The sequence below is a fragment of the Sciurus vulgaris genome, assembly GCF_902686455.1.
Source record: "Sciurus vulgaris genome assembly, chromosome: 12".
Taxonomy (NCBI): Eukaryota; Metazoa; Chordata; class Mammalia; order Rodentia; family Sciuridae; genus Sciurus; species Sciurus vulgaris.
This window is the reverse complement of record NC_136473.1, coordinates 81,695,248-81,718,497: the sequence shown is the minus strand read 5'-3', so window position 1 is coordinate 81,718,497 and position 23,250 is coordinate 81,695,248. Positions and strand designations below refer to the sequence as shown.

Below are 23,250 nucleotides of genomic sequence, written 5' to 3'. Positions count from 1 at the left end.
CTCTTGTTTCTAGAACAGTTGCCACCTAACTAGTCCTCAACATCCATACTAATTTCCTGCTTCTTCATCTTTCTCAGTGTTAACATAATAAGCTCTCTTTAAAAAAAAAAAACCTTCTGCATTATAATTATGCAGGATGTAAACACTGGACGACACTGGGCGAAAGGTGCTATATATTTCTTTGCAACTTTCCGTGCATATGTAATTATTTTGAAATAAAATAAATAATAATAATAAATTTTGAGAACAATGACATTTCTTATTTAACTTTTGCCTTTAGTATTTCTTTCTATATTGAAACATGACGGGCACTCCATAGGTGTCTGTTGAATGAGTAATTCTAAAAATGAACAATGTGTACCTAGGAGTTAGTTGGTTCCCTTCCCGTCTTATCTTCTACAGTTAGACTTGCTTTAAGTCTCATATCTTCTCTAAATCTACCTCGGTGTTCCTCCTGTTTGTACTTGGCCCCTAGAACTGCGGATCAAGAGACAGAACTCCTCAGATAGCATCTCCAGTCTCAACAGCATCACCAGCCATTCCAGCATCGGCAGTGGCAAGGACGCTGATGCAAAGAAAAAGAAGAAAAAGAGTTGGGTAGGTGAAGGTTTGGGGGCAGTAACTATGGAGAATCATGGTGGACCACCTCCACTTCAGTGTAGGGATCAGATCCTTCCAGGATTAACCAAGAGCTAATCCTTTCTAGCACTAAGCCTCAGTTTGATATCTGCTCAGAGCAAGGTCTGCTAAATTGTCCCTTCCCGCCCCCATCATTTCCTACTTGACCCAAACCTCTCCCTGCAGTCTTGCTACACACCTGCTTTCCTGCAGCTCTCCCTATTGGTTAGGGCCGATGCCTTAGACCCCAGAAGGAAGCTGAGAAAATACCCAGAGGGAAATGAATTACTGTTTCCTTCCCCCATCCCCACTACCTTCCTTACTATGAAAAGATTTTATAAACAAAGCAATTCATTCTAGAGGCTTCTGGGGGTCACGTCTTCAAGTTTAGAAGTATTTGTGCAGCGTCCCTGATTACTTTGAAAGTACTCTTGCTCTTCCCTTTGGCTAGTCCAGAGGCAGGGTTTTGTTTTTTTTAATGTGTGTGTGTCCCTTTCCCCATAACCCTTAACTGACCTTGGATGACCTTCCTGAGATTCTTTAGGCAGGTCTAGACCACTCTCAGCTTCCCCCGCTGACTGTGGAAGGGAGTACATCCCTGGATGGAGACTGTCTTCTGTCCCCTGTTCAGGACAACTAGCCCACAGACCTTTAGGTAGTGCAGATAGGAGCTGGCCGTGTGAAATGAGTGATTAAGTGTTGCTTCTTTTTTTTTTTTTTTTTTTTTTTTTTTTTTTTTCAAAATGCTGACTTCAAATCCCTATTTTTTTCCAGGTCTATGAGGTAAGAGACCCGGTTCCTCTCCCTTATTTTCTCTTTCCCTTTGCCATACCTTCCCTGTTTCCAGAGCAACTCTCTCCCCGTAAAAATAAAAATGGCCACTCATAACACTAACCGTAACAACTGCCCTAGAGTTCCTAACTCACTCCACTGCATGGTCCATCCACAGCTGCCCCGCGTGAGGACAGAGGAGCGGGTCTTTGGTCAAATGGGAAAGTCAGACAAATTCCAAATCTATTCCCTACTGTCTTCCCTTGTTACAAAATTGGACTATTGTAAAAAGAAGTCAAATTGAGCCCATCCTATCCAGAATATTAGCCTTTTAATTGTACTTACTTATTTAGAGACAGGGTCTTGCTAAGTGGCCCAGGCTGGCCTCAGATTTACAGCCCTCCCCCATCAATCTCCCAAGTAGCTGGACTCGCAGGTGTGCACATCACCATGCCCAGCAGAGCCTTTTTTGTTCTGACACCAGTCAGCCTACAAACCCAAAATAAAAGAATCGCTGAATGATGGTTATTTTGACATAATTTCCAGAGGCCAGTTCAGTTTGGGTCTAACCTGGAGATTTAGCTCTAGAATAGGATGAACCAGAGATAGGTGCCAGTCTAGGGTATGCTTAAGTTACCCCACAGCCTAAAACCTTCTAAGCATTCATGGAGTTCCCAAACACATTTCGGGGATTAGTGTATAGTCTAAGACAAATAGAAAATGAACTCGGGGCTGGGGTGTGGCTCAGTGGTAGAGCACTTACCTGGCATGTGTGAGGCACTGGGTTCCATCCTCAGCACCACAAATAAACAAATGAATATAATAAAGGTCTACCAACATTTAAAAAAAAAAAAGAAAATGAACCCAAAATGTCGGTTACAATTCAGATATCAGAGGTTCACTCTAACCCTATCCCAACTTCACACTAGGTGGATATGAAGAATCGAGTCCAGTATCTCAGTCATTAAGGAGACTGCAATATTGCTGGAGACCCAAAAAAGTGTTGTACATAGAAAATGAGTAACAGTTCAATGGTACTGAAATGCTTTTTCGGGCAATAAGTGCTAACGCAGTTCAGATTGCAAGGTTGTGGTTCAGTGGACAAGCAGACAGCACAGAACAGGGAATGTCAAACTGAGATGGGGCTGTGGGGTGAGGAACATGTTGGTGTGCTTTGTACATGGACACTATCTGCTCAGAAGGGAAGCAGTGGGGCAAGAAGACCAGCACAGCTAGTGCCCTGAGCAGGTAGGAGAGAGCACAGATGGGAAGGCCTGATTTCAAACCCGATTCTTCAGCCTTTCCTGAAGTGTGTTCCACAGATCACCAATCCATTGGGGTGCTCCTTAAAAAGTGATACTGTCATTAAATAAATTTAAAAACCTCTTCTACAGGACACATCTGCAGAGGAGAAGCTCTGAGATATCCAGTAAAGAATCTCGTTTCTTCATGCTTAATGCATTGCTTCCTGAACTCATTTAACCATGGAACCACACAACACCAAACATCTCCCCATCGTTCTGGCATTTGGAATACTGAATGACACATAGACCACTGTTCTCACTTAGAATCTTTTTTTTTTTTATACTGGGGATTGAACACAGGGTGCTTTACCACTGAGCCACATCCTCAGCACTTTTTATTTTTTAATTTGAGACAGGGTCTCACTAAGTTGATTAGGACCTCTCTAAATTACTGCACTGGCCTCGAACTTGTGATGCTCTTGCCTCAGCCTCCCAAGTTGCTGAGATCACAGGTGTGCACCACCTCACCTAGCTCTCACTTAGAATCTCAGATCTTGGATCTTAGAGGGGGCTTCTGCTCCAGGCAGATTGTGTCTCGGAATTTCTTTCTGCGTACATATTCAGAGATATAGACACGCAGTGATGTGGAGAAGACTTCACTGAAAATTAGCAAGCTTGAATTCTAGTCCCACGTCTTCCTTCAGTGATGCCGTGTCAAGCAAATCAACTCTGGCCTGATCAGCCTCAGGTCTTATTTCTACAGAGAACTAAGCTTCATGGTGCTCTGGAACCCTGATTGCTCAATGATATTAAGTCCCTGGAACCATCCAACTGCACATATACCCTCTCACTCATCCTCATGCAGCCAGATTGGCCATCCTTTATGTCTTGCCTAGTAGAAACCCCAACACACGCCACCCACCAGGTCCATCCTTCACCTAACAGATTTTATATCCTGGGAGAGAAGTTTAGAAAGGATATTCTGAAATTTTCCCTTCTTCTTTCTCACTGTCCCAAAAATCTGGTTTGCCTTTGTCCCCCATAGCCTTCGACCCCTCCTTTACTCTCTGTCTCTTATTGCCATTCCACGTCTGTGTCCCCGCGTGTGTGTGCATGCTGTATGGATGCATGTGAATGGGTGTGGGATAGGCCCCTGGTTTGCATCTTCAGCTCACATCCCTAACACCCAAGCTCATCAACACCAAGATTAAAGAAGCTATGGTCCAATTATAATGCCCCAAGTATCTAAGGAAATGCTGGGAAATAACCCTTATTCTGGGACACCTGAAATAGCAAAATGTGCTTATGTCTGGTTTTTAATTCTGCGAGATACTGGGCACAAGAAGTACTGAATGAAATTTAGTATACGACTACCTTCTCTCCATCTCCACGGAATCATATTGTCAGTTTCCGATTGATTTCTAAAGAAATAAATAGGTTGAAGGCTGACAAGCCCAAGTCAGAGGTAGCATTCTGAGACCCAAAATGAACTAGACTGTGTAGTAATTGGCACGCTGGAGAAGGTGGGATTGGATTGTTAAGAGGTACACCTTGTGACTTCTGGGGACATCTCTGCATCCTCATCAGGGGCACAGTTCCCCCCATGGGAGAGAGAAGACTCAAGAAGTTTCCATAGCTTATAACAGCAGCAAACTGAAAGATTCCACTCTTTTCCTGTCTTGGTTTCTGGCAATTCTTCTGTCCCCGTGCCATGAATCAAATGAAGCCTTATAGAACAGGCTTAGTTACAAGTAAATCCCCTGCCTCAGCACTCTGCCCCAGAAGTCCCAAACCAGTCCTCCTCCCTCATCCCCAGAGAGGAGTCCTGACATCTCTGTACCTGGATCTGCTCTTTTCTAGCTTCGAAGTTCCTTCAACAAAGCCTTCAGCATAAAAAAGGGACCCAAGTCAGCCTCCTCATACTCTGATATTGAGGAGATTGCCACACCTGATTCCTCGGCCCCCTCGTCGCCCAAACTGCAGCATGGCTCCACAGAGACAGCCTCACCCTCTATCAAGTCCTCCAACTCATCCACTGTGGGCGTTGATGTTACCGAGTAAGTGCTCTCACCAGCTGCCTCTCAGCCTGGTACTGTGTAAACTGGTAGTGAGCCCACAGACCCTAGACGGACAACACCTAACCAGGGGCCTTTCCCTGGGCGGGTGAGACCACAGAGGGACACTTCCTCTCCTACGGATTGGGTTCTGTGGGCAGGAGGAGACAAGGCTACCAGCCACGCACAGCTCTACCTGGCTGACTCGTGCTTTCTTACAGGGCCCCTGCCCACTCAGCCCCCCACACCAGGCTGTTCCACCCCAACGAGGAGGAGGAGCCAGAAAAGAAGGAGGTATCCGAGTTGCGCTCAGAGCTGTGGGAAAAAGAGATGAAGCTCACAGACATTCGCTTGGAGGCCCTCAACTCTGCCCACCAGCTGGACCAACTTCGGGAGACCATGCACAACATGCAGGTCAGTGGCTGGACAGAGGGCTACAGGAAAGGGGACACCAAGGCCTGAGATGGTCCAACCCTGCCCTCCTTCCCTCTCTGTTCTTGCCACAGTTGGAGGTGGACCTGCTGAAAGCAGAGAATGACCGGCTGAAGGTAGCCCCTGGCCCCTCCTCAGGCTCCACTCCAGGGCAGGTCCCTGGATCATCTACTCTGTCATCCCCTCGTCGCTCCCTGGGCCTCGCACTCACCCATTCCTTCAGCCCAAGTCTCACAGACACAGGTACCTGCTCGGGAGAAGAGCCTAGAAGGGTGGAGAGAAGAAAAGGGTTCATTTCACTGTTACCATTCGGCTTGTCCATGGCATCTTCATTGGGCCAGGGAGGTAACAATGCCAAAATCAAGCAGATGCCCGTTTCAGGAGACCTTAAGAGTTGTTGTGGTTTTAGACCCTATTCTCTTTTCAGTTTGGGACTCCAGTGCCTTCTTTGTGGTAAATAATTATTTGAAAGTGATTAGGACTAAAAAAATTTAGGAAAGGCTGTGTTGTGGGTGCCCCCAAAACTAATGAGTCCCTTTCAATCCCCACAGACCTATCACCCATGGATGGCATCAGCACCTGTGGACTAAAGGAGGAAGTGACCCTTCGGGTGGTGGTACGGATGCCCCCGCAGCACATCATCAAAGGGGTAAGGAGCATCAGGGAGGGCCAGCTTAGGAACCACCATAATACAGAAGGTCCCCAGCTTTAGGAAGGTACAAAAGCAACCTCGTTTAGTAGAAACCATACTTTGAATTTTGAACTTTTCCTGGCCTAGCAGTATGCAGGATGATACTCTCTTGGGATACTGGGTAGTGGCAGCAAACCACAGCTCACAGTCAGCCACGTGATCACATGAGAAACAACCCTCACTCTATAGTGGGCTGCGTTGCTAAGCTGTGTTCAGTAGTTCAGGTGTATAAATACATTCTCAACTCATGATATTTTCAACTCCTGATGGGTGTATCAGGATGTGACATCATTGTAAGTTGAAGAGCAGCCATACTACCATATTGTTCCAAGAAAGGCAGGGTTCTGAATACTCCCACACCAGACTATTCAACCTCTAAAGCCTTCTAGGATCTTGCTTTCTTGGAGTCACCTGCACTGAAGCTCACATGCTTCTACCTTGACCCTAACAGGACTTGAAGCAGCAGGAATTCTTCTTGGGATGTAGCAAAGTCAGTGGAAAAGTTGACTGGAAGATGCTGGATGAAGCTGTTTTCCAAGTATTCAAGGTAAAGGAATACACGTTCTCACCAGTGCTGCCCATCCCAGCCTGGGATATTGAGCCATCCATGCACTGGGATCCTGGGGACCTATGGTGCTCTGTAGAGAAAGGCAGCATAAGAAGAGCATATGCCCTTCTCCTTCTCCACCTGTTTTTGTTTCCTCTAATAATTGATCTTGTGTGACTTTGTCAACCGTGGTGTATCTTTTCAATGTCCCTCACCATCTCCTTCTTGTTCTCCCCTTCTTTTCTCTCAGGACTATATTTCTAAAATGGACCCAGCCTCCACCCTGGGACTGAGCACTGAGTCCATCCACGGCTATAGCCTCAGCCATGTGAAACGAGTGTTGGATGCTGAACCCCCAGAGATGCCTCCTTGCCGTCGAGGTGTCAATAACATATCGGTCTCCCTCAAAGGTCAGTCTTCATCTCTTGAGGTGAGGTGGTATGGTGTAAAGGCAGGGAGGGGACCATCAAATAATGAATCGTGCATTCGTTCAACAAGGATTTATTAAGAAGCTATGACAAGAATGTGCTTGAGTTATATGAGATATAAGTAAGACCCAGTCCTAACTTCTGTTCCCAGGAAGATTTTGACCAATCCTGGGCTTCTTACTCTACCCACTCACCTCCAGCTCAGAGCATGTCCCTAAAACTGAGGGCCAACTTTCAGAAGTAGGGGCGAGGGGATTCCTATGGAACTGGGGCATGTGACTCTGAATTTCTTCAGTGGGCTCCTAGATGAAGAAAGAAAAACTCTTCGGGGTCCCTTGCCCTCCTTGGGGCCTCAGTCCAGACTCATGCTTTCCATGGTGGGGTTCAGGTCTGAAGGAGAAGTGCGTGGACAGCCTGGTGTTCGAGACGCTGATCCCCAAGCCGATGATGCAGCACTACATAAGCCTCCTGCTCAAGCACCGGCGCCTCGTGCTGTCGGGCCCCAGCGGCACTGGCAAGACCTACCTGACCAATCGCTTGGCTGAATACTTAGTAGAGCGCTCTGGCCGCGAGGTCACCGAGGGCATCGTCAGCACCTTCAACATGCACCAGCAGTCTTGCAAGGTGGCTGCTCCCTGAGATCCCCTGCCAACCTTCGTTCAGACCCCAGTCTCCCCCAAGACCTTTCCTGGGTCCCTTCCCATCCCCCTTTTCCTTCCCTTGACCCTGCCATAATCTTTCCCCCTTCTTCAGTGTTCTTTTCCTTCCTTCCCTATCTCCCTTCTTTTCTGGTCTTCTCTCTCCCCTGCCCCTAGTTTCTTTCCAGACTTCCATCCTTAACTTCTTCTACCTCCTTTTTTCTTCTTCTTCATCTTTTGTCCATAATTTTTTTTCTCCACACTCCATCTGGTAAACTGCCTTCCCTTTAGTTGATCATTGATGAAACTAATTCCTTGGTTCCACTTCACTCTCTGCCAACTCTGTTAATTCCATCCCTTCTCTCATTTTTGGCCCTCTTCCTTCCTTTTCTGTATTACTGTGTGACCTTGGGCTCTCTGGGAGGAAGCACTCAGAATTAAATATCACATATTGTGCCCCCCTTCAGCGATGTCTCTTGTGCCCACTCTAATTCTTCAGAGTTGATTCAAATCTTCGCTCTCTGCAGTTGTGGGGAGTGCACCCATTAGTGGTAGTTCATGATACCAACCTGGTGAAAAATCCCTTAGAGAACAAATGTGTTCTCCACCTTTGGGGGCTTTAAGGGCAACTGCTGAAGATGGTTACTTGAGAGCCTGTGGGAGCACTGTATCAGTCTGTGGTCAATCTGTTCCAAAATCAAATGTGCAGGTGCATCAGACAGGAGCCAAAGACCCCAGGGAAACCCCAGGGAACTAGCAAATCTTCTCCAAAATTCCTTTCAGGGTTGATCTGGGTGCCAATTCCTGACTGTTAACCCACTATTTTCTTTGATTCCAGGATCTGCAACTGTACCTTTCCAACCTGGCCAACCAGATAGATCGGGAAACAGGAATTGGGGATGTGCCCTTGGTGATCCTACTGGATGACCTGAGTGAAGCGGGCTCCATCAGTGAGCTGGTTAATGGGGCTCTAACCTGCAAATATCACAAATGGTAAGCTGGGTGGGGACTCATCACAGTGGGAAGCGGTCCAGTCCAGACCAACCTATGAGCTTTCTGTGTGTTAAGACAAATCTAGGTGAATCTTTTAACCCTTTCTTCCCTCAGTCCCTATATTATAGGTACCACCAATCAGCCTGTAAAAATGACACCCAACCATGGCTTGCACTTGAGTTTCAGGTAAGATCCTTGGCACTGGAAGAATCTAAACCTACCCAAGAGCCTACACACTAGTTAAATCCTGGGCTCTGAAAGGAGAGGGACACTAAGTAGCAGAAGGAAAGGAAGTAGCCAGAGCCTTTCAGGCTGGGGAAAGAAAATAAGTATATTTGCATGTTAGTTACAAGGCAGAAGAAGATCCTGTGGAGAGGAAAGGACTGCAAAACTAGGAGCAACCCTGTAGGCTGCTGATATTAGGATTTTCTACCTGTCCAACCTGATCTAGATCAGAGAGGTCAGGTGGTTATTTGAAGAGGGTCACCAATTTGAGAACAACCCTGACTGCCCAAGTGTTGCCTTGAGTCCAGTTGTCCCTATTATTACTTGAGAAGAAACCAAGTAGGTGTTAGTGGGAGGCAGTTAGGAGGAGGGGATGAATCCTCAGTGTCCCCATTGCACTCTGACCCCACTGTCCCCATCCCTGGTGGCAGGATGCTGACATTCTCCAACAATGTGGAGCCAGCCAATGGCTTCCTGGTTCGTTACCTGCGGAGGAAATTGGTAGAGTCAGACAGTGACATCAATGCCAACAAGGAAGAGCTGCTTCGAGTGCTGGACTGGGTGCCCAAGCTGTGGTATCACCTCCACACCTTCCTCGAGAAGCACAGCACCTCAGACTTCCTCATCGGTACTGGAGTCCAGCTCCCCTGGGGCAAGAGGCGGCTTCCCTCATACCTCACCACTGGGGGTTGCTCCATTTGCTTTCTAGAGTCTTCATTCTGCAAAGGAGTTGCAAGCCTTGTGTCTGCAGACTTAGAACCTCTTACCATTAAAGTATTGAGTCCCAAGTTTTCAATTCTGTAAATATTTCAACAAAATTGACACAGCTACATTAAATTTGGTTGGAAATCATATTCTACAGCTTATAGATCCATTATGTACATACATATATGTTCATATATATATAGAGAGAGAAAGTTAAATATTTTTTAAACATTCTAATCATTCACGTATTACTTTTCCAAAAAAAATACAACTCTAGAAACAAAGTATTTCTTTTCAAAAGTTACTATAAATGGTATATTTGTTGCTCAGTTTAAGTCTTTGTCCCACAACTAGGATGATGGTATGTAACAGGTTAAATACTTACGGCTTTCCAGTGCATTTAGCACCATGACCTGAGTAAATCACTTCAACCATCAGAAAGCTGACCCCAAGCTGGGCCTGGTAGCACATAGTCCCAGTTCCTTGGGAGGCTGAAATGGGAAAATTGCTTGAGCCCATGAGTTCAAGGTTAGCCTGGGCAACATAGCATGTTCCCTGACTCAAATAAATTAAAATAAAATAAAAGGGATGGTATAGGTCAATGGTAGAGCACTTAACTGAGAATGTGCAAGGCCCTGGATAAACAAAGCTATCTCCTCCCTTGTTTTTCCCCCACAATTAAGGAGGGAAAGTATGTAGAAGGGAACTCTCCTTGTTCCCTGTCTCTCTTCTACATTGTGAGGCATGACATATAAGACTGTTCCCCAAGCAGTCAATGCCTACTGGCCATAACTCTAAATTTCCTTTAATGCTTTGGATGTCAGACCCCTCTACCTGATATTAACAGATAGAGGAGGCACAAGATTGGAGAGGAGTAGGTCTCTCAGCCATCTTCATGATCTTATTCTTTTACCTAGGCCCGTGCTTCTTCCTGTCCTGTCCCATTGGCATTGAGGACTTCCGGACCTGGTTCATTGACCTGTGGAACAACTCCATCATTCCCTATCTGCAGGAGGGAGCCAAGGATGGGATCAAGGTGAGCACCCTCTGACTCCTCTTGAACCCCAAGATCAAGCTGTCCTACCTAATAAAGGAAAAATTTCTCTAATCCTAGGCCTCTGGCTCTAAGCCCAGTTCACACCACTCTGTAGGAGGCAAAGCAATAGGAAATAATTGAGCAAGGACCTAAGGAAAGCTCTATTATAGCTTTAGCTATTTACTAACTAACTAATCAATATATACATTGACCAAAGTTACTTAACCTTTTTAAATGTCCTCTTGTGTTTAAAAGAAAAAAAGAGAGAGAGCAAGAGCGATAAATTCTGCTCTACCTAAATCACTGAGTTGTTTTGAAGACAAAACAAAATATGCAAAGGGATTTTTAAGTTAAAAAGCTTTGTATTAAAAAAAAGGAGTCATTTTTATTTTTTATATTAGATTTATTTTAAATTGATAAATTAAAAACATACAAATTAATGGATTACCATGTGATGATTCAATACATGTGTACATTGTATAATGTTTAAATCAGGTTAAGCATACATATCTCCTCAAGTATTTAGCATTTCTTTGATAAGTAACTATTCCTCCTACACTTAAAATCCTTTTTTCTTGCTTTTGACATTCACGTTATGGTTATCTATAGTTACCCTACTGTGCAATAGCACAACAAAACTTCTCTAACTTCTATCTAACTGCAACTGAGTACCCAGTGATCAACCTTTACCCATCTTTCCCTCCCCTCTCCTCCCTCGCCTCTGGTAACTCATTCTGCTCTCAACGTCTATAGAAGATTGACTTTTTTATTGATATGAATGAGGTCATGTAGTACTTCTCTTTTTGTATCTGGTTTATTTCACTTAACATAACGATCTCCAGTTCCATTCATATTTTTGCAAATTTTATTCTTTTATAACTGAATACAGAGAAATTTTGAGACAGGGCTCGCTAAGATGCAGAGAATGCCTTTGACAAAATTCAGCACCATGATAAAAACGCTAAGGAAACTAGGGAAAGAAGGAACTTACCTTAACATCATAAAGTATATATCCCAAAGCCAACATCATAGTGAATGGGGAAAACCTGAATGCATTTCCTCTAAAATCAGGACCATGCCTATCCTACTTTAATAGAGATGGGGATCTAGTTGCAATTAGGCAAGAGAAGGAAATAAAAAGGACACAAATAGGAAAGGAATGGTGTCACACACCTGTAATCCCAGCTATGTGGGAGGCTGAGGCAGGAGGATGACAAATTTGAGGTCAGCCTGGGCAACTCAGTGAGACATTGTCTCAAAAAATAAAAATGGCTGAGAATTGAGCGGGGGATATAGCTCAGTTGATAGAGTGCTTGCCTCACAAGCACAAGGCCCTGAGTTCAATCCCCAGCACCTCAAAAACAAATGAACAAACAAAATGACTGAGGATGCAGCTCAGGGTAAAGACCCCTGGGTTGAGTCCCCAGTACTGAAATTTAAAAAAAGGAAAATAAAGGAAAAAGTCAAATTATCACTGTTTGCAGATGATATGATCCTGTACTTAGAAGATCCAAAAAGCTCCACCAGAAGACTGTTAGAACTAATAAGCAAATGAAGCAAAGTAACAGGATAGCAGGATCCAAACTCAACATGCAAAAATCAATAGCTTTCCTATGCACCAATAATAAGTTTACTGAAAAAGAAATCAGGAAAACTATCCCATTCACAGTAGCCTAAAAAACAAACAAACAAACCCCTAAATCTAGCCAAAGAGGTGAAAGACCTCTATAATGAAAATTATAGAATGTTAACAAATTTTTAAAAAATATATAAAAGCACACAAAGAAACAAAAAGAAAATTACAGAGCACTAAAGGAAGAAATTGAAGAAGACACTAGAAGATGGGAAGACTTCCCATGTTCGTGGATAGGCAGAATTAATATTTCTAAAATACCCAGGTTACCAACAGCAACAGTGCAATCCCCATCACAATACTGATGATGTTTTTCACAGAACTAGGAGGGAAAAACAAAAACAGTCTTAAAATGAATTTGGAAGATTGAAAGAGGCAGAATAGCCAAAGCAATTTGTTCTTGTTGTTGAACTGGAGATCAAACCTAGGACCTTATGCATGCTAGGCATAGCCAAAACAATTTCAAGGAAATAAAAAAAAAAAGGCAAAGCTGGATGCATCATAATACCTGACTTCAAATTATACTACAGAGCTTTAAAAGCAAAAGCTGCATAATACTAGTATAAAAATGGACACATAGGCCAGAAAACAGAATAGAAGATACAGAGACAAACCCCCAGATACAGTCATGTGATCCTTGACAAAGGTGCCAAAAACATACATGGGAGAAAAGACAACCTTTTTAACCTGGTACTGGGGAAACTGGTTATCCATTCGTAGAATAATGCAACTAGATCCCCATCACTCACACCACACAAAAGTCAACGTGAAGTGGATCAAAGAGCTAGGAGTTAGACCAGCAATATTTACAATTGCTAAAAAAGCAAAACCAAAGAAATAGGGTCAACACTCCAACATATAGGCACAGACAATGACTTCCTCAATAGGACCCCTAAATTAATACCATGAATCCAAGAATTAATAAATGGGAAATTAATAAATGCAAATTGCTTCTGCATAGCAAAGGAAACAGTGAAGAATGTGAAGAGAGAATCTGCAGAGAAAATCTTTGCTAGCTACTCTTCTGACAGAGGATTAACATCCAGAATATATAAACAACCCTAAAAACTTGCCACCAAAATAAATAAATAACTCAATAAATGGGCTAATGAACTAAACAGACACTAAGAGGAAATATAAATGGCCAACAAGTATATGAAAAAATATTCAACATCTTTAGCCATTGCAGAAATGCAACTCAAAACTACACTGAGATTTCATCTCACTCCAGTTAGAATGGCAACTATCAAGAATACAAACAATAATAAATGCTGGAGAGGATGTGGAGAAAAACAAAATCTTTTACACTGTTGGTGGGATTATAATTTAATACAACCACCATGGAAATCAGTATGGAATTTCCTCAAAAGATCCAGCTAGACCATTCCTTGGCATTTATCCTAAAGAATTAAAGTCAGCATACTATAGGGATACATGCATACCCATGTTTTTAGCAGCATAATTCACAATAGCCAAATTATGGAATCAATGTAGGCACTGTGAACAGATGAATTGATAACAGAAATGTGGCATATATACACAATGGAGTTATTCTTGTTGTTTTTCACAATGGAGTTTTATTTAGCCATAAAGAAGAATGAAGTAATGTCATTTGCAGGAAAATGGATGCATACGTTTTCTTTCACATGTAGAAACTAGAGAGAAAAAAGGGGAGAAAGGTGTGTGTGTAGGGGGCAGGAGGGTGTCTCATGAAAATAGAAAGGAGCCCAGTAGAATAGAGGAAGGGGACCAGGGAAGTGGGAAGGGAAGGGACAGGAAAGATAGTGGGATCAAATTATACGGTTATATTGCGTGCATGTACAAACATGTAACAACAGATTCCACTCTTATGTATAAATATAATGCACCAATAAAAAATAAAAACACATCTGTAATCCCAGTGACTCGGGAGGCTAAAGCAGGAGGATTGTGAGTTCAAACCAACCTCAGCAAAAGTGAGGTGCTAAGCAACTCAGTGAGACTTACTGTCTCTAAATAAAATACAAAAAAGGGCTAGAGATGTGGTCGGCGGTTAAGTGCCCCTGAATTTAATCCCCTGTACCCAAATAAATAAATAAATAAATAAAAACATTTTCACATAAATAATGTCTGTTTTCAAGAAAGTTAAAACAAAATTTAAAGGCATTCTGACTAATGTAGAATTTCCTACTTATGAAGCAAAATTATGAAGGGTCATAACATATGCTATGTTTTAATGCATCCTTGGGTCCACAAACAGATGAATAAAGAAAATGTGGTATTTGTATATACATAACGGAATGACATTCATCCTTAAAAAAGAAGGAAGTTCTGTCATTTGCAACGACGTGGAGGAACCTGGGGAACATTATCTAAAGTGAAATAGGCCAGGTCCAGAAAAGCAGAGAACCCATGATCTCAATCTTATGTGGAATCCCAAAAAGTTGAACTCAAAAAAGAGAGTAGAATGGGGGTTACCAGAGGCTGGGGAAGTGGGAGTTGGGATTGTGTTAGTCAAAGCACACAAAATTTCATTTCTACAGGAAAAGTAAGTACATGAGATACATTGTATAATATGTTAACTAATTAATAACAATATATTGTATACTTGAAAAGAGAATAGATTTGTATTCTCACAAAAAAAGTATGTGATTTCACATGCACATATTAATCAGCTCAATTTAGCTATTCCACAATGTGTGTATATTTCAAAAAATCATGTTTTACAACATAAACATATTGGGGTTATTTTGGTTTTGTTTGTTTTGGGTCGGGGGATTGAACCCAGGGGCACTCAACCACTGAGCCACATCCCCAGTCCTTTTCTGTATTTTATTTAGAGACAGGGTCTCGCTGAGTTGCTTAGGGCCTCTCTAAGTTGCTGAGGCTGACTTTGAATTTGCAATCCTCCTGCTTCAGCCTCCTAAACTGCTGGGATTACAGGCATGTGAAATGTATGTCATTTTTGTTTGCCAATTTAAAGAGTAAACTTGAAAGAAATATTTATTTTTAAAGCTTTAATACAGTTTGTTATATTAATAAAATGATTTATATCAGTTTATACAAACATCTTCCTCACTGGGAAACTCCAAAAAATTCCACAGGAATAAGAACCTCAAATTTTGTTGTGGTGGTGATGGTACTAGGATTTGAACCTATGGGTGCTCTCCCACTGACCTATATCCCCAGGCCTTTTTATTTTGAGACAGGATCTTGCTAAGTTGCCCAGGTTGGCCTCAAACTTGTGATCCTCCTGCCTCGTCCTCCCAAGTTGCTGGGATTATAGGTGTGTGTCACCCTACCAGACCAGAACCTCAAATCTTTACATTTGAGGGCATGCATATTTCCAAAGAATGTGGGAGTTTTTTTGTGGGAACTATAAGAGAGTGCACAAACCAACCTCTAATCTGTGGATTCCCCTCCCATTAATTTCTCCTCTCCAGGTTCATGGACAGAAAGCCGCGTGGGAGGACCCAGTGGAGTGGGTCCGGGATACCCTTCCTTGGCCATCAGCCCAACAAGACCAATCAAAGTTGTACCATCTGCCTCCACCCACTGTGGGCCCTCACAGCATTGCCTCACCTCCAGAGGACAGAACAGTCAAAGACAGCACCCCAAGCTCTCTAGATTCAGACCCTCTGGTGAGTAGAAGCCATGCTCAAGTAAAAAGAAAAGTGCTGAAGGACCACATTTTTCACACCCTCCATGCATATTCTGACGGGGTTAAAGGAATTAAAGAGTTTCAACAAGGCCAGGACCAGAATGTGGCCACTGCAGAGCTCTGAGTACAGAATCTTGAGTTAAAGATTGTATGCTTACTGCCTAGCTTAAGCTAACTAATAATGCATCCCAGCAAGATGCATTCAAGCAAAGACCCAAGTTTCAGGGAGATTCCATGTAGCTATATCAACCAAAGTAGAGCAATAGAACACATTAGCACTCTCTCTTCTTCTACCTCTCTTCTCCTGCTATCCTGAGGACTGCTTCAGCTAAATGGATTCCATGCAACCCCTGTAGAAATCAGGCTGAGATGCCTGACAAACTGGGCAGAAATATCTAGCTCTTCAGACTCTCTAATGAGGAAAAGGAAAATTCAAAAAAGAGTATACTATTTCACATTGGCAAAAATTGTGTGTGAATTGGACTTCACACTCCGCATGGGAATGTTCATTGGTAAAACCATTCTGGAGGATAATTCTATAGGTTATGTTAAAACTTAACATGTATAACCGGACATGGTGGCACACACCTGTAATTCCAGCAACTCGGAAGGCTGAGGTAGGAGGATTTCGTTCAAAGCCAGCCTCAGATGATTAGCGAGGCACTTAGCAACTCAGTGAGACCATGTCTCTAAATAAAAATACAGAAAAGGGCCGGGGATGTGGCTCAGTGGTTAAGCACCCTTGGGTTCAACAATACCAAAAAAACAAACAAACAAAAACCACTTAACATGCACAAAAATCCTAAGGCCTTGCAATTTTATCTCTCAAGTAGAAAAGTCTTCCGGTTGTATTTAAATAATACATTTTTATTTAAATTATGACCTTGTTGAAAACAGATTTGAAAAAAGGAGGTGAATACCTTGGGGTGTTCAGACCTGACGTAAGTTTTGATAGCTGGGGAGAAACAGATTCATATAACATGGAGCCCAGCTGCTGGGTTATAATCTATTAGAAGAGAAAGTGTTAGGGACAAAAGTGTTCTTACAGCACTTCTCACGTTTCTCACAGTATTAATGGGATGTATGGTTCTTCCACCCTTTCCTGAAGTACAATCATAATACAGGCAGAGGTGGTCCCCCACACAGCACCCTGTATAGCAGAAATACCCCCAGGTGACTGCCTACATGCACGTATCTACAAACAGGGTTGAATCAATCATCACTGCTTTTTCATAAATAACCTCTAAACTTCAAGCTCATAATCATTTCCAAACCAAGAACCAGACTTATGATCTAGATTTTTCATATTTCCCTTCTGGAGGCAGGACCCAGCATCCCAACTCTCATTAGCCTGTCATTTTGCCCCTCTTTAGATGGCCATGCTGCTGAAACTTCAAGAAGCTGCCAACTACATTGAATCTCCAGATCGAGAGACGATTCTGGACCCCAACCTCCAGGCAACACTCTGAGGTTCCAGCAGTCACTGTCACCCCGGACTACAGAAGGCTGACATCAGCTTCATTAGCTCCTCCTCTCCCCTCTTCTTTCAGAGCACTCGCTCTACAGCCTGAGGAGGAGAACAGGAGGGAGGAGGAGGATAAGAAGAGGGGCAGGTTCTTGGTGCTGCACCTTTGAGAACTTCCTAATAGGGATTGGTGGGGTGGAGTTTGGGAACTTGTGTCCCCTAAATACATTTACTGGCCTCCTCTCACCACTTTGGGGAAAAGACGATTCTGGGTCTTTTCCTTGATTTCTTATTTCAATTATAAACTCCTGGGCTTTCTGGGAAGGGGTTCAGAAGACATCAAAAACTCTGCAGCAACTCCTGATTCTCACAAACAACTCTGAAACAGTCGCAGGTGGGGAAATCTGAGGGAGGCAGGATGCTCCACAGACTCTCCTGCAGACCCTTCCCAACTCCGTCACCACTGCCAACAACTCTTCCCCCCGAGATCTGGCGGGAGCCCAGAAAAGAAGCATGTGGTTTTAAAAAAAATGTGTAAATCAACCTGTAAAAGGTCAAATGCAATGGAAAAGATGAATCTGGAGAGAGGGGACCCAGTTGCCAAGCAAGAAAGAAAACTGCCAGCTCTTGCCTTCTGGATGACAGGGGATGTTGACAAGACGGCTGCCAATCTAAGAAGTCACCAAACCATAAAAATAACATTACAACCTTCAGAGAAAGACTACTGGCTCTGTCTTTCTACCCTCTAATTTAATAAGCATGAGAGTCAATAAACCCTACTTTTTAATTTTTTATTTTTTTATTTTGCTTCGATTTTTTTTTCCCCTGCCATTTGCCTATTTATTTTCTTTCCCCACTCCCCACTTCCTCACATGTCCATGAGATTCTGGGTTGCTTTTCCAGGAGTTAGTTTGGCTTTTCCAAGTGGATTTTCTTTGAAGAATCTGATGCCATCTAATTGGTACCAGCTAAACATCTGCCATGCCACTATATGTGGCATTCTTAGGGCTTATATAAGACGTGAAACATTGGATTAGAAGTAGTGGGAGAAGAGGAGCCCAGTTCCTTTGACTTCCCTTTTGCAAAAGCACACGTTCTGCCCAGGAGCTCAATTGGCAGCCTCCGGTATGCTAGAAGATTTACTCTGAGCTTCACTGTGGACTGGAGGAAAACCAAGACATTGGAAATACTCTTCTATCTTGCGGCTTTCTTGTCCCTCCCACTGCACTATTTGAATGGTAGCCACTTTAACTGACTGAATCAAAATTACCTAGCCAGCCCTTACTATTCATTTTTGACAGGTGAATATTCACTTGTAAGAGACTGGACATCCATGTGAGATACGCCAAGTCAGAATTATAGGTTCAAGGAGCTTGATTTGGTGACCAATATCTGCCTTCCAAGGAGATCCCTCATCTTGCAAGAAGTTGCCCTTTTCCTGATATCCTGAAGGTCTGCCAGTCCATGTACCTTTATTTGACAAATACTAATTGGGTACTTAACTATGTCCCACTTACTACATTTAAAAAAATAAGAGACAAGACTTGGACACTCACTTAAGTTCGTGTCTAATAGGAAACATTAACCCCCATTCAATGCAAACTACCTTGTTATCTGGACCTTCAGGATCATCTAAGAAATGTAGCTGAAATCCAAGAAGTTGGCTAAGAAAAAGTCACTGATTAGATGTCTAATACACTGGGGGCAGAAGATATGGGATCAATTAAGGTGGAGCCTGAAGAACTATGGAATCTTGTCTGGAGTTGGCAAGACTACTTCCTGCCACTTCTGAAAGCCCTATGAGACCAGATTCCAGGCTGAACTGCCAGGTGGGCTGAAGTTTCAGGGCTCTGCCAATCAGGGATATGTAGTAAGTTTGGGCCTAAATGTTTGCTGTTCAGATTCCTAAGTAGCACAAGACTATCAGAGTCTACAGGCATACTGGATCACTCAGTTCCACCCAACTGAGGAGTAGATTCATTTGAATCTTCATATCAGAATATTTTCATTTAGGTCCCAAGATAGTCTAGATTGCCCCCGAGAAAAATCTTCTGTATTCACCTGGTAGCTTCCAGGGATGACAGGGTCCTCTGAGCTGGAGAATTTATTGCTATTGCTGCTAATTCCATGAGCTGTGAAGATCCCCAACCAACTCAGCTGTAAAATATGCAATTCTGTGGTGGGAGAAGCTGTTTGTCCAAGGATGGTGCTGAAATCACTGCCTTAAGGTCTCTGCTGCGCAAAATGAGGAGGCCCCAGAGTTGGGTGTTCCACCTTAGAAGGAAGAAAAGACCAGATGGGCTTTCTTTGGACCTTGGCCTCTTCTGTACCCTATCCCAAGCTCCAGTCCCACAGTAAGGCTCAGACTTTTAATGCCATCTTAATCTGATGGTTGAGCCCTTAACTCTATTTTCTGGTGCTGCCCAGCCAGTGCCTTCTGACGTGGATGTTACTGGCTACTTGAGAAAGAGGAGAGGGGAGAGCCCCTTCTTCCATTCCAACTGCCTCAGACCGCAGAGGGATTCGTGTCTCTCTGGTAACCATGGATACCACCATGAATTTTATTTGGATCTTCAGCAGGTTTTTTCTGGAGGCTTCTCATCTCTGACTTTTCATTTCTATTCTTGGGATCCATCACCCTCTGCTCTTGGTTGACTGCTGCATTTAGCCCAGGTGTCTAATTGCTTTCTTCCAGAAAATATGTTCCCATCTTTGTGAAGTGGTAATGAAGCCTCAGCTTTCCCTCTGCAGCCTGGGACCTTGTTTACAGTTGCACATCTGGGCCCCTCATGGTGGGGACTGATCATCTCACAAAGGAATCATGGTTATGTGGCAACTGTAGAAGGTTGAGCCTCCTCATGGTGCTATAACCCCTTGGGACGCTCATCCAGACTTCTCTGAAGCAGAACACCAAGCTCCCCCCACTTGCTGCAAGAATTAATGGCAAGGAGCAAATCTACAGCATTCTCTCCTACCTACACACCTGCTTCTTGGTTAAGACTACCGGGATTCCTCAGAAAAGAAAAACTGGGTCCCATAGCTAAATTCTCAACCCCCAGGCACCTTTGGAAGAATCCAGCCTATTTCTGGGATTTGTGCTGTTTCCTTCCTCTCCAGCCCCCTGACTCCACCCCTCACCAAAGTGAACTAGTACAAAATATGGTTCAATACCTAACATCAACCTATGGGGAGAGCCAAAGAGAGGTTCCTCAACAGAGTCCCTCTCATTTCTGGATGAGGAAGAACAACAAGATGTGTCCAATATATTTGTTTCTCAGTCCCTGCCTAGGCACTAAAAATAAAATACTAGCAAATGGAGGCTAATATGGGACCTGGTGTGTGTGTGTATGTGTTCATGTGTGTGTTTGTGTGTTGTGTCTTGCATACACACACAAGCATTTGGCTGTTGCTATTTCCTATATTCTGAGGCTTCATCGAGTGTTTTTAAGAAATCTATTCTTTGTTGCAACTTTACGGTGCTTCTCTCTGTCTTTGTGTAAATCCTTACACCAATGCTTTTTGTGTAGTGTAGCCATTGGGAAGGTCGAGGCTGGCAGGGAAGAAGAATTGGCTAAAAGTCCATGGAGAGACCCCAACAGCGAAGTCCTCATTGAAGACTACATTTTGGTCTTCAGTTACCAACCTTCCAACTAATCCATTCATACTCCTTAAGAACTTAAAGACAAATAGAGATTTTTTTTTCTTTTCATTTCTTCCTGGTTTGCAAGAGTGTGAGTACAACTAATCTTGCTCTGTTAGTTTAAGATCCCCAAGACAAATTCATACTATTCAGAGGGATACCACCTTCCAGTGGCCTGAACTCTATTTCCTGCAGTATTCTAAAGAGTAGGAAAGGAGAAGCAGTAGCCTACCGTTTCTCACAGACCCCTCACATCCTTACCCAGAAGGGCACCCACGTGCAGCAGCCCAGCATGTAGGTGAAATTTGCCTGACTGAGTGAGACTCAGTCCTACAAACCAAGACCAAAGTGATACTTACAAGGAGGCATTAAGGAATCTTTATGACCAAGTATTTGGGAGGGAAAGATGTCCTAATTACATACTCAAGATGGTTTGCTGGCAAAATGCAGATCTTCATCTTACTTTATTTGTTCTTTCCTTAATCCTGTATTACATAAGCCAAATGCCATGATAGGACCAAAAAAAAAAAAAAAAAAGATCTTAAGTGGCAGTATGCTCTCAAAGCCTGATACTACCCTTTATACTGAATCAGCCTTACATATTCAGGATTCATCAATCAACCTGCTCAGAGATCTGTAGAGCCCACCGATTGTGCTCTCGCTGTGCACTACCTAGAAGGCATGTGTACATGTCTGCTCAGCCTAACCCTGGAAGCAAGTACTGCCTTCATAGATCGTAGGAAAGGTAGAATAAACTGGATGGAGGTATAGCCTTAAGTAAGGGAACCAATCAAAATTTGGAAGCTGGGGGAGACCAAGACAGATAAAAGATTAAACTTGTTCTTACTGGATCTTTCCAGTTTGATGTTTTAACCATTTTTGTTAATGGAGAATTTTCTATAACAAGGTGATCATGAAAGTGAACCCCTGGTTTCTTGATTCAACCTTTCAATTCTTAAAACCATGGTTCTCCAAAAGATGGTTCCAGACCAGTAGAATCAGCAGCAGCATCTGGATATTTAATAGAAATGAAATTCTCAGGCCTCACCCCAGGTCTAAGGAAGTCAGAAACTAGGACTAGGACCCAGCAACTCATGTGTTAACAAAACTCCCAATGAATCTGATGCATGCTGAACTTGGAAATTTATCTGTTTTAAAGGGAAAACTAAGCATCAAGAGTTCCTAGTCTCAGGAGCTTTAGGACCAAAAACAAGAAGGTCCCAGGTTATAATCCAGATGTTAACATTAGTTTCAAGGTCACTTTTCTCATACTTCCTTATGTTTCATTTTTTCCTTTTAACTTAACAAAGGAAACAATATGTTTGCTCCAGTTAGAAGTTAGGGGAGTGTGTGCAGCTTTCCTAGCTGAATGCAACATTCAGAGAAAAAATATCACCTCTGAAATTTCTACCTGGCAAACTGAGGGACTTCAACAGAAGAAAGCAGTTGTAGGTCTCTTCCAGATTGCTCTTCTGATGGGGACTATTTGTGTCTATTTTGAGTCTTTTCGCAATTACGTCATAGAATGGGAAAAGTTTTAAAAAATTAATTTGTATTTCCATGACAAAATGTTCTCCCAGGAACATCCCTCTCCTTTATTTGAGTGGCAAAGAGCACTACTGGGTCTGAGAACCTGGTCAGAACCTTCTTCCCCAAGGCAGCTAATAACTTTAGGGCTCCAGGATCCTGGAAGACCCCTTCTCTGTGCTCTGCTCAGCTCCCAGGAAAGAGTTCCACACAATGAAGACAGAGTACTGGACATCTAAGTCCTTGGGCTTAAGCTTTGCCCACACCAGGTCCTGTATACAGAACTACACAGCCAAGGCAACAGAATAAAATCCTTTAAAAAAAAAAAAAAGTGCTGAAAAAAGCTTCATGTATTTCCAAATTCACAGACTAGTTCTCGGGGCCATGAGGAAGATGAGGCTGTTTGGAACTGGTTTTATTTCAAGTTTGTTGATTTTCTCTGTGAAAGAGCTTGTGAATTGAGCACAAAGAGACCTAATAGTACTAGGTCTCCTGTGCCCTGGCACTAAGCACTTGGAGGAAGGACTAAAGCCTAAGGAAGGCGAATAATTGCACTAAAATCACTCCCTTAGTCCCCAGAAAGCCTGCCTTGGGTCCTCTGGCCAACTCCTAGGGGGTTACCCTGCTTCCCTGCCATTTCTCTGAGAAGGAAGATAGTAAGGAACAAACTTGTATTGCGGCCAATCTCTGGGCTACTGCTGTGCAGTGGGCTCCCACTTCCTAATGTTCTTTTTGTTTTTGACAAAACAATCTTTTTTTTTTTTTTTTTTTTTAAATGAATTCTGCTAACTTCCTTTCCTCCCCCCACCCCATTCTGTTCTGGGCAGCACACTATGCGATGGAGTCTTTCTACATGCATAGTGTTCCTCAGGTGGAGGGTAGGCAAGAATTTTCACAACACTTTTTTTTTTTTTTTTTAATTTATTGGGCACAAAACCCCCAACCAGGATGTGTGTGTGTGTG

At 43.1% G+C, this 23,250-nt stretch overlaps 1 protein-coding gene across 10 annotated transcripts in view; it reads left to right on the top strand.

Annotated features, from left to right (window-relative positions):
* NAV1 (neuron navigator 1) overlaps window positions 1-22,618 on the top strand; it is a 254,821-nt gene extending 232,203 nt beyond the window's left edge. For all 10 annotated transcript variants that reach the window (XM_079106005.1, XM_079106004.1, XM_079106000.1 and 7 more), the window contains 14 exons: window positions 476-597; window positions 4,494-4,690; window positions 4,909-5,101; window positions 5,194-5,362; window positions 5,671-5,768; window positions 6,262-6,357; window positions 6,608-6,767; window positions 7,174-7,409; window positions 8,262-8,416; window positions 8,531-8,602; window positions 9,073-9,269; window positions 10,264-10,382; window positions 15,438-15,635; window positions 17,029-22,618. In XM_079106005.1, coding sequence (XP_078962131.1) covers window positions 476-597; window positions 4,494-4,690; window positions 4,909-5,101; window positions 5,194-5,362; window positions 5,671-5,768; window positions 6,262-6,357; window positions 6,608-6,767; window positions 7,174-7,409; window positions 8,262-8,416; window positions 8,531-8,602; window positions 9,073-9,269; window positions 10,264-10,382; window positions 15,438-15,635; window positions 17,029-17,124 — 2,108 coding nt within the window. In that variant the 3' untranslated portion in view covers window positions 17,125-22,618. The remainder of the gene's footprint in view (window positions 1-475; window positions 598-4,493; window positions 4,691-4,908; window positions 5,102-5,193; window positions 5,363-5,670; window positions 5,769-6,261; window positions 6,358-6,607; window positions 6,768-7,173; window positions 7,410-8,261; window positions 8,417-8,530; window positions 8,603-9,072; window positions 9,270-10,263; window positions 10,383-15,437; window positions 15,636-17,028) is intronic.
* Window positions 22,619-23,250: the final 632 nt, after the last annotated feature.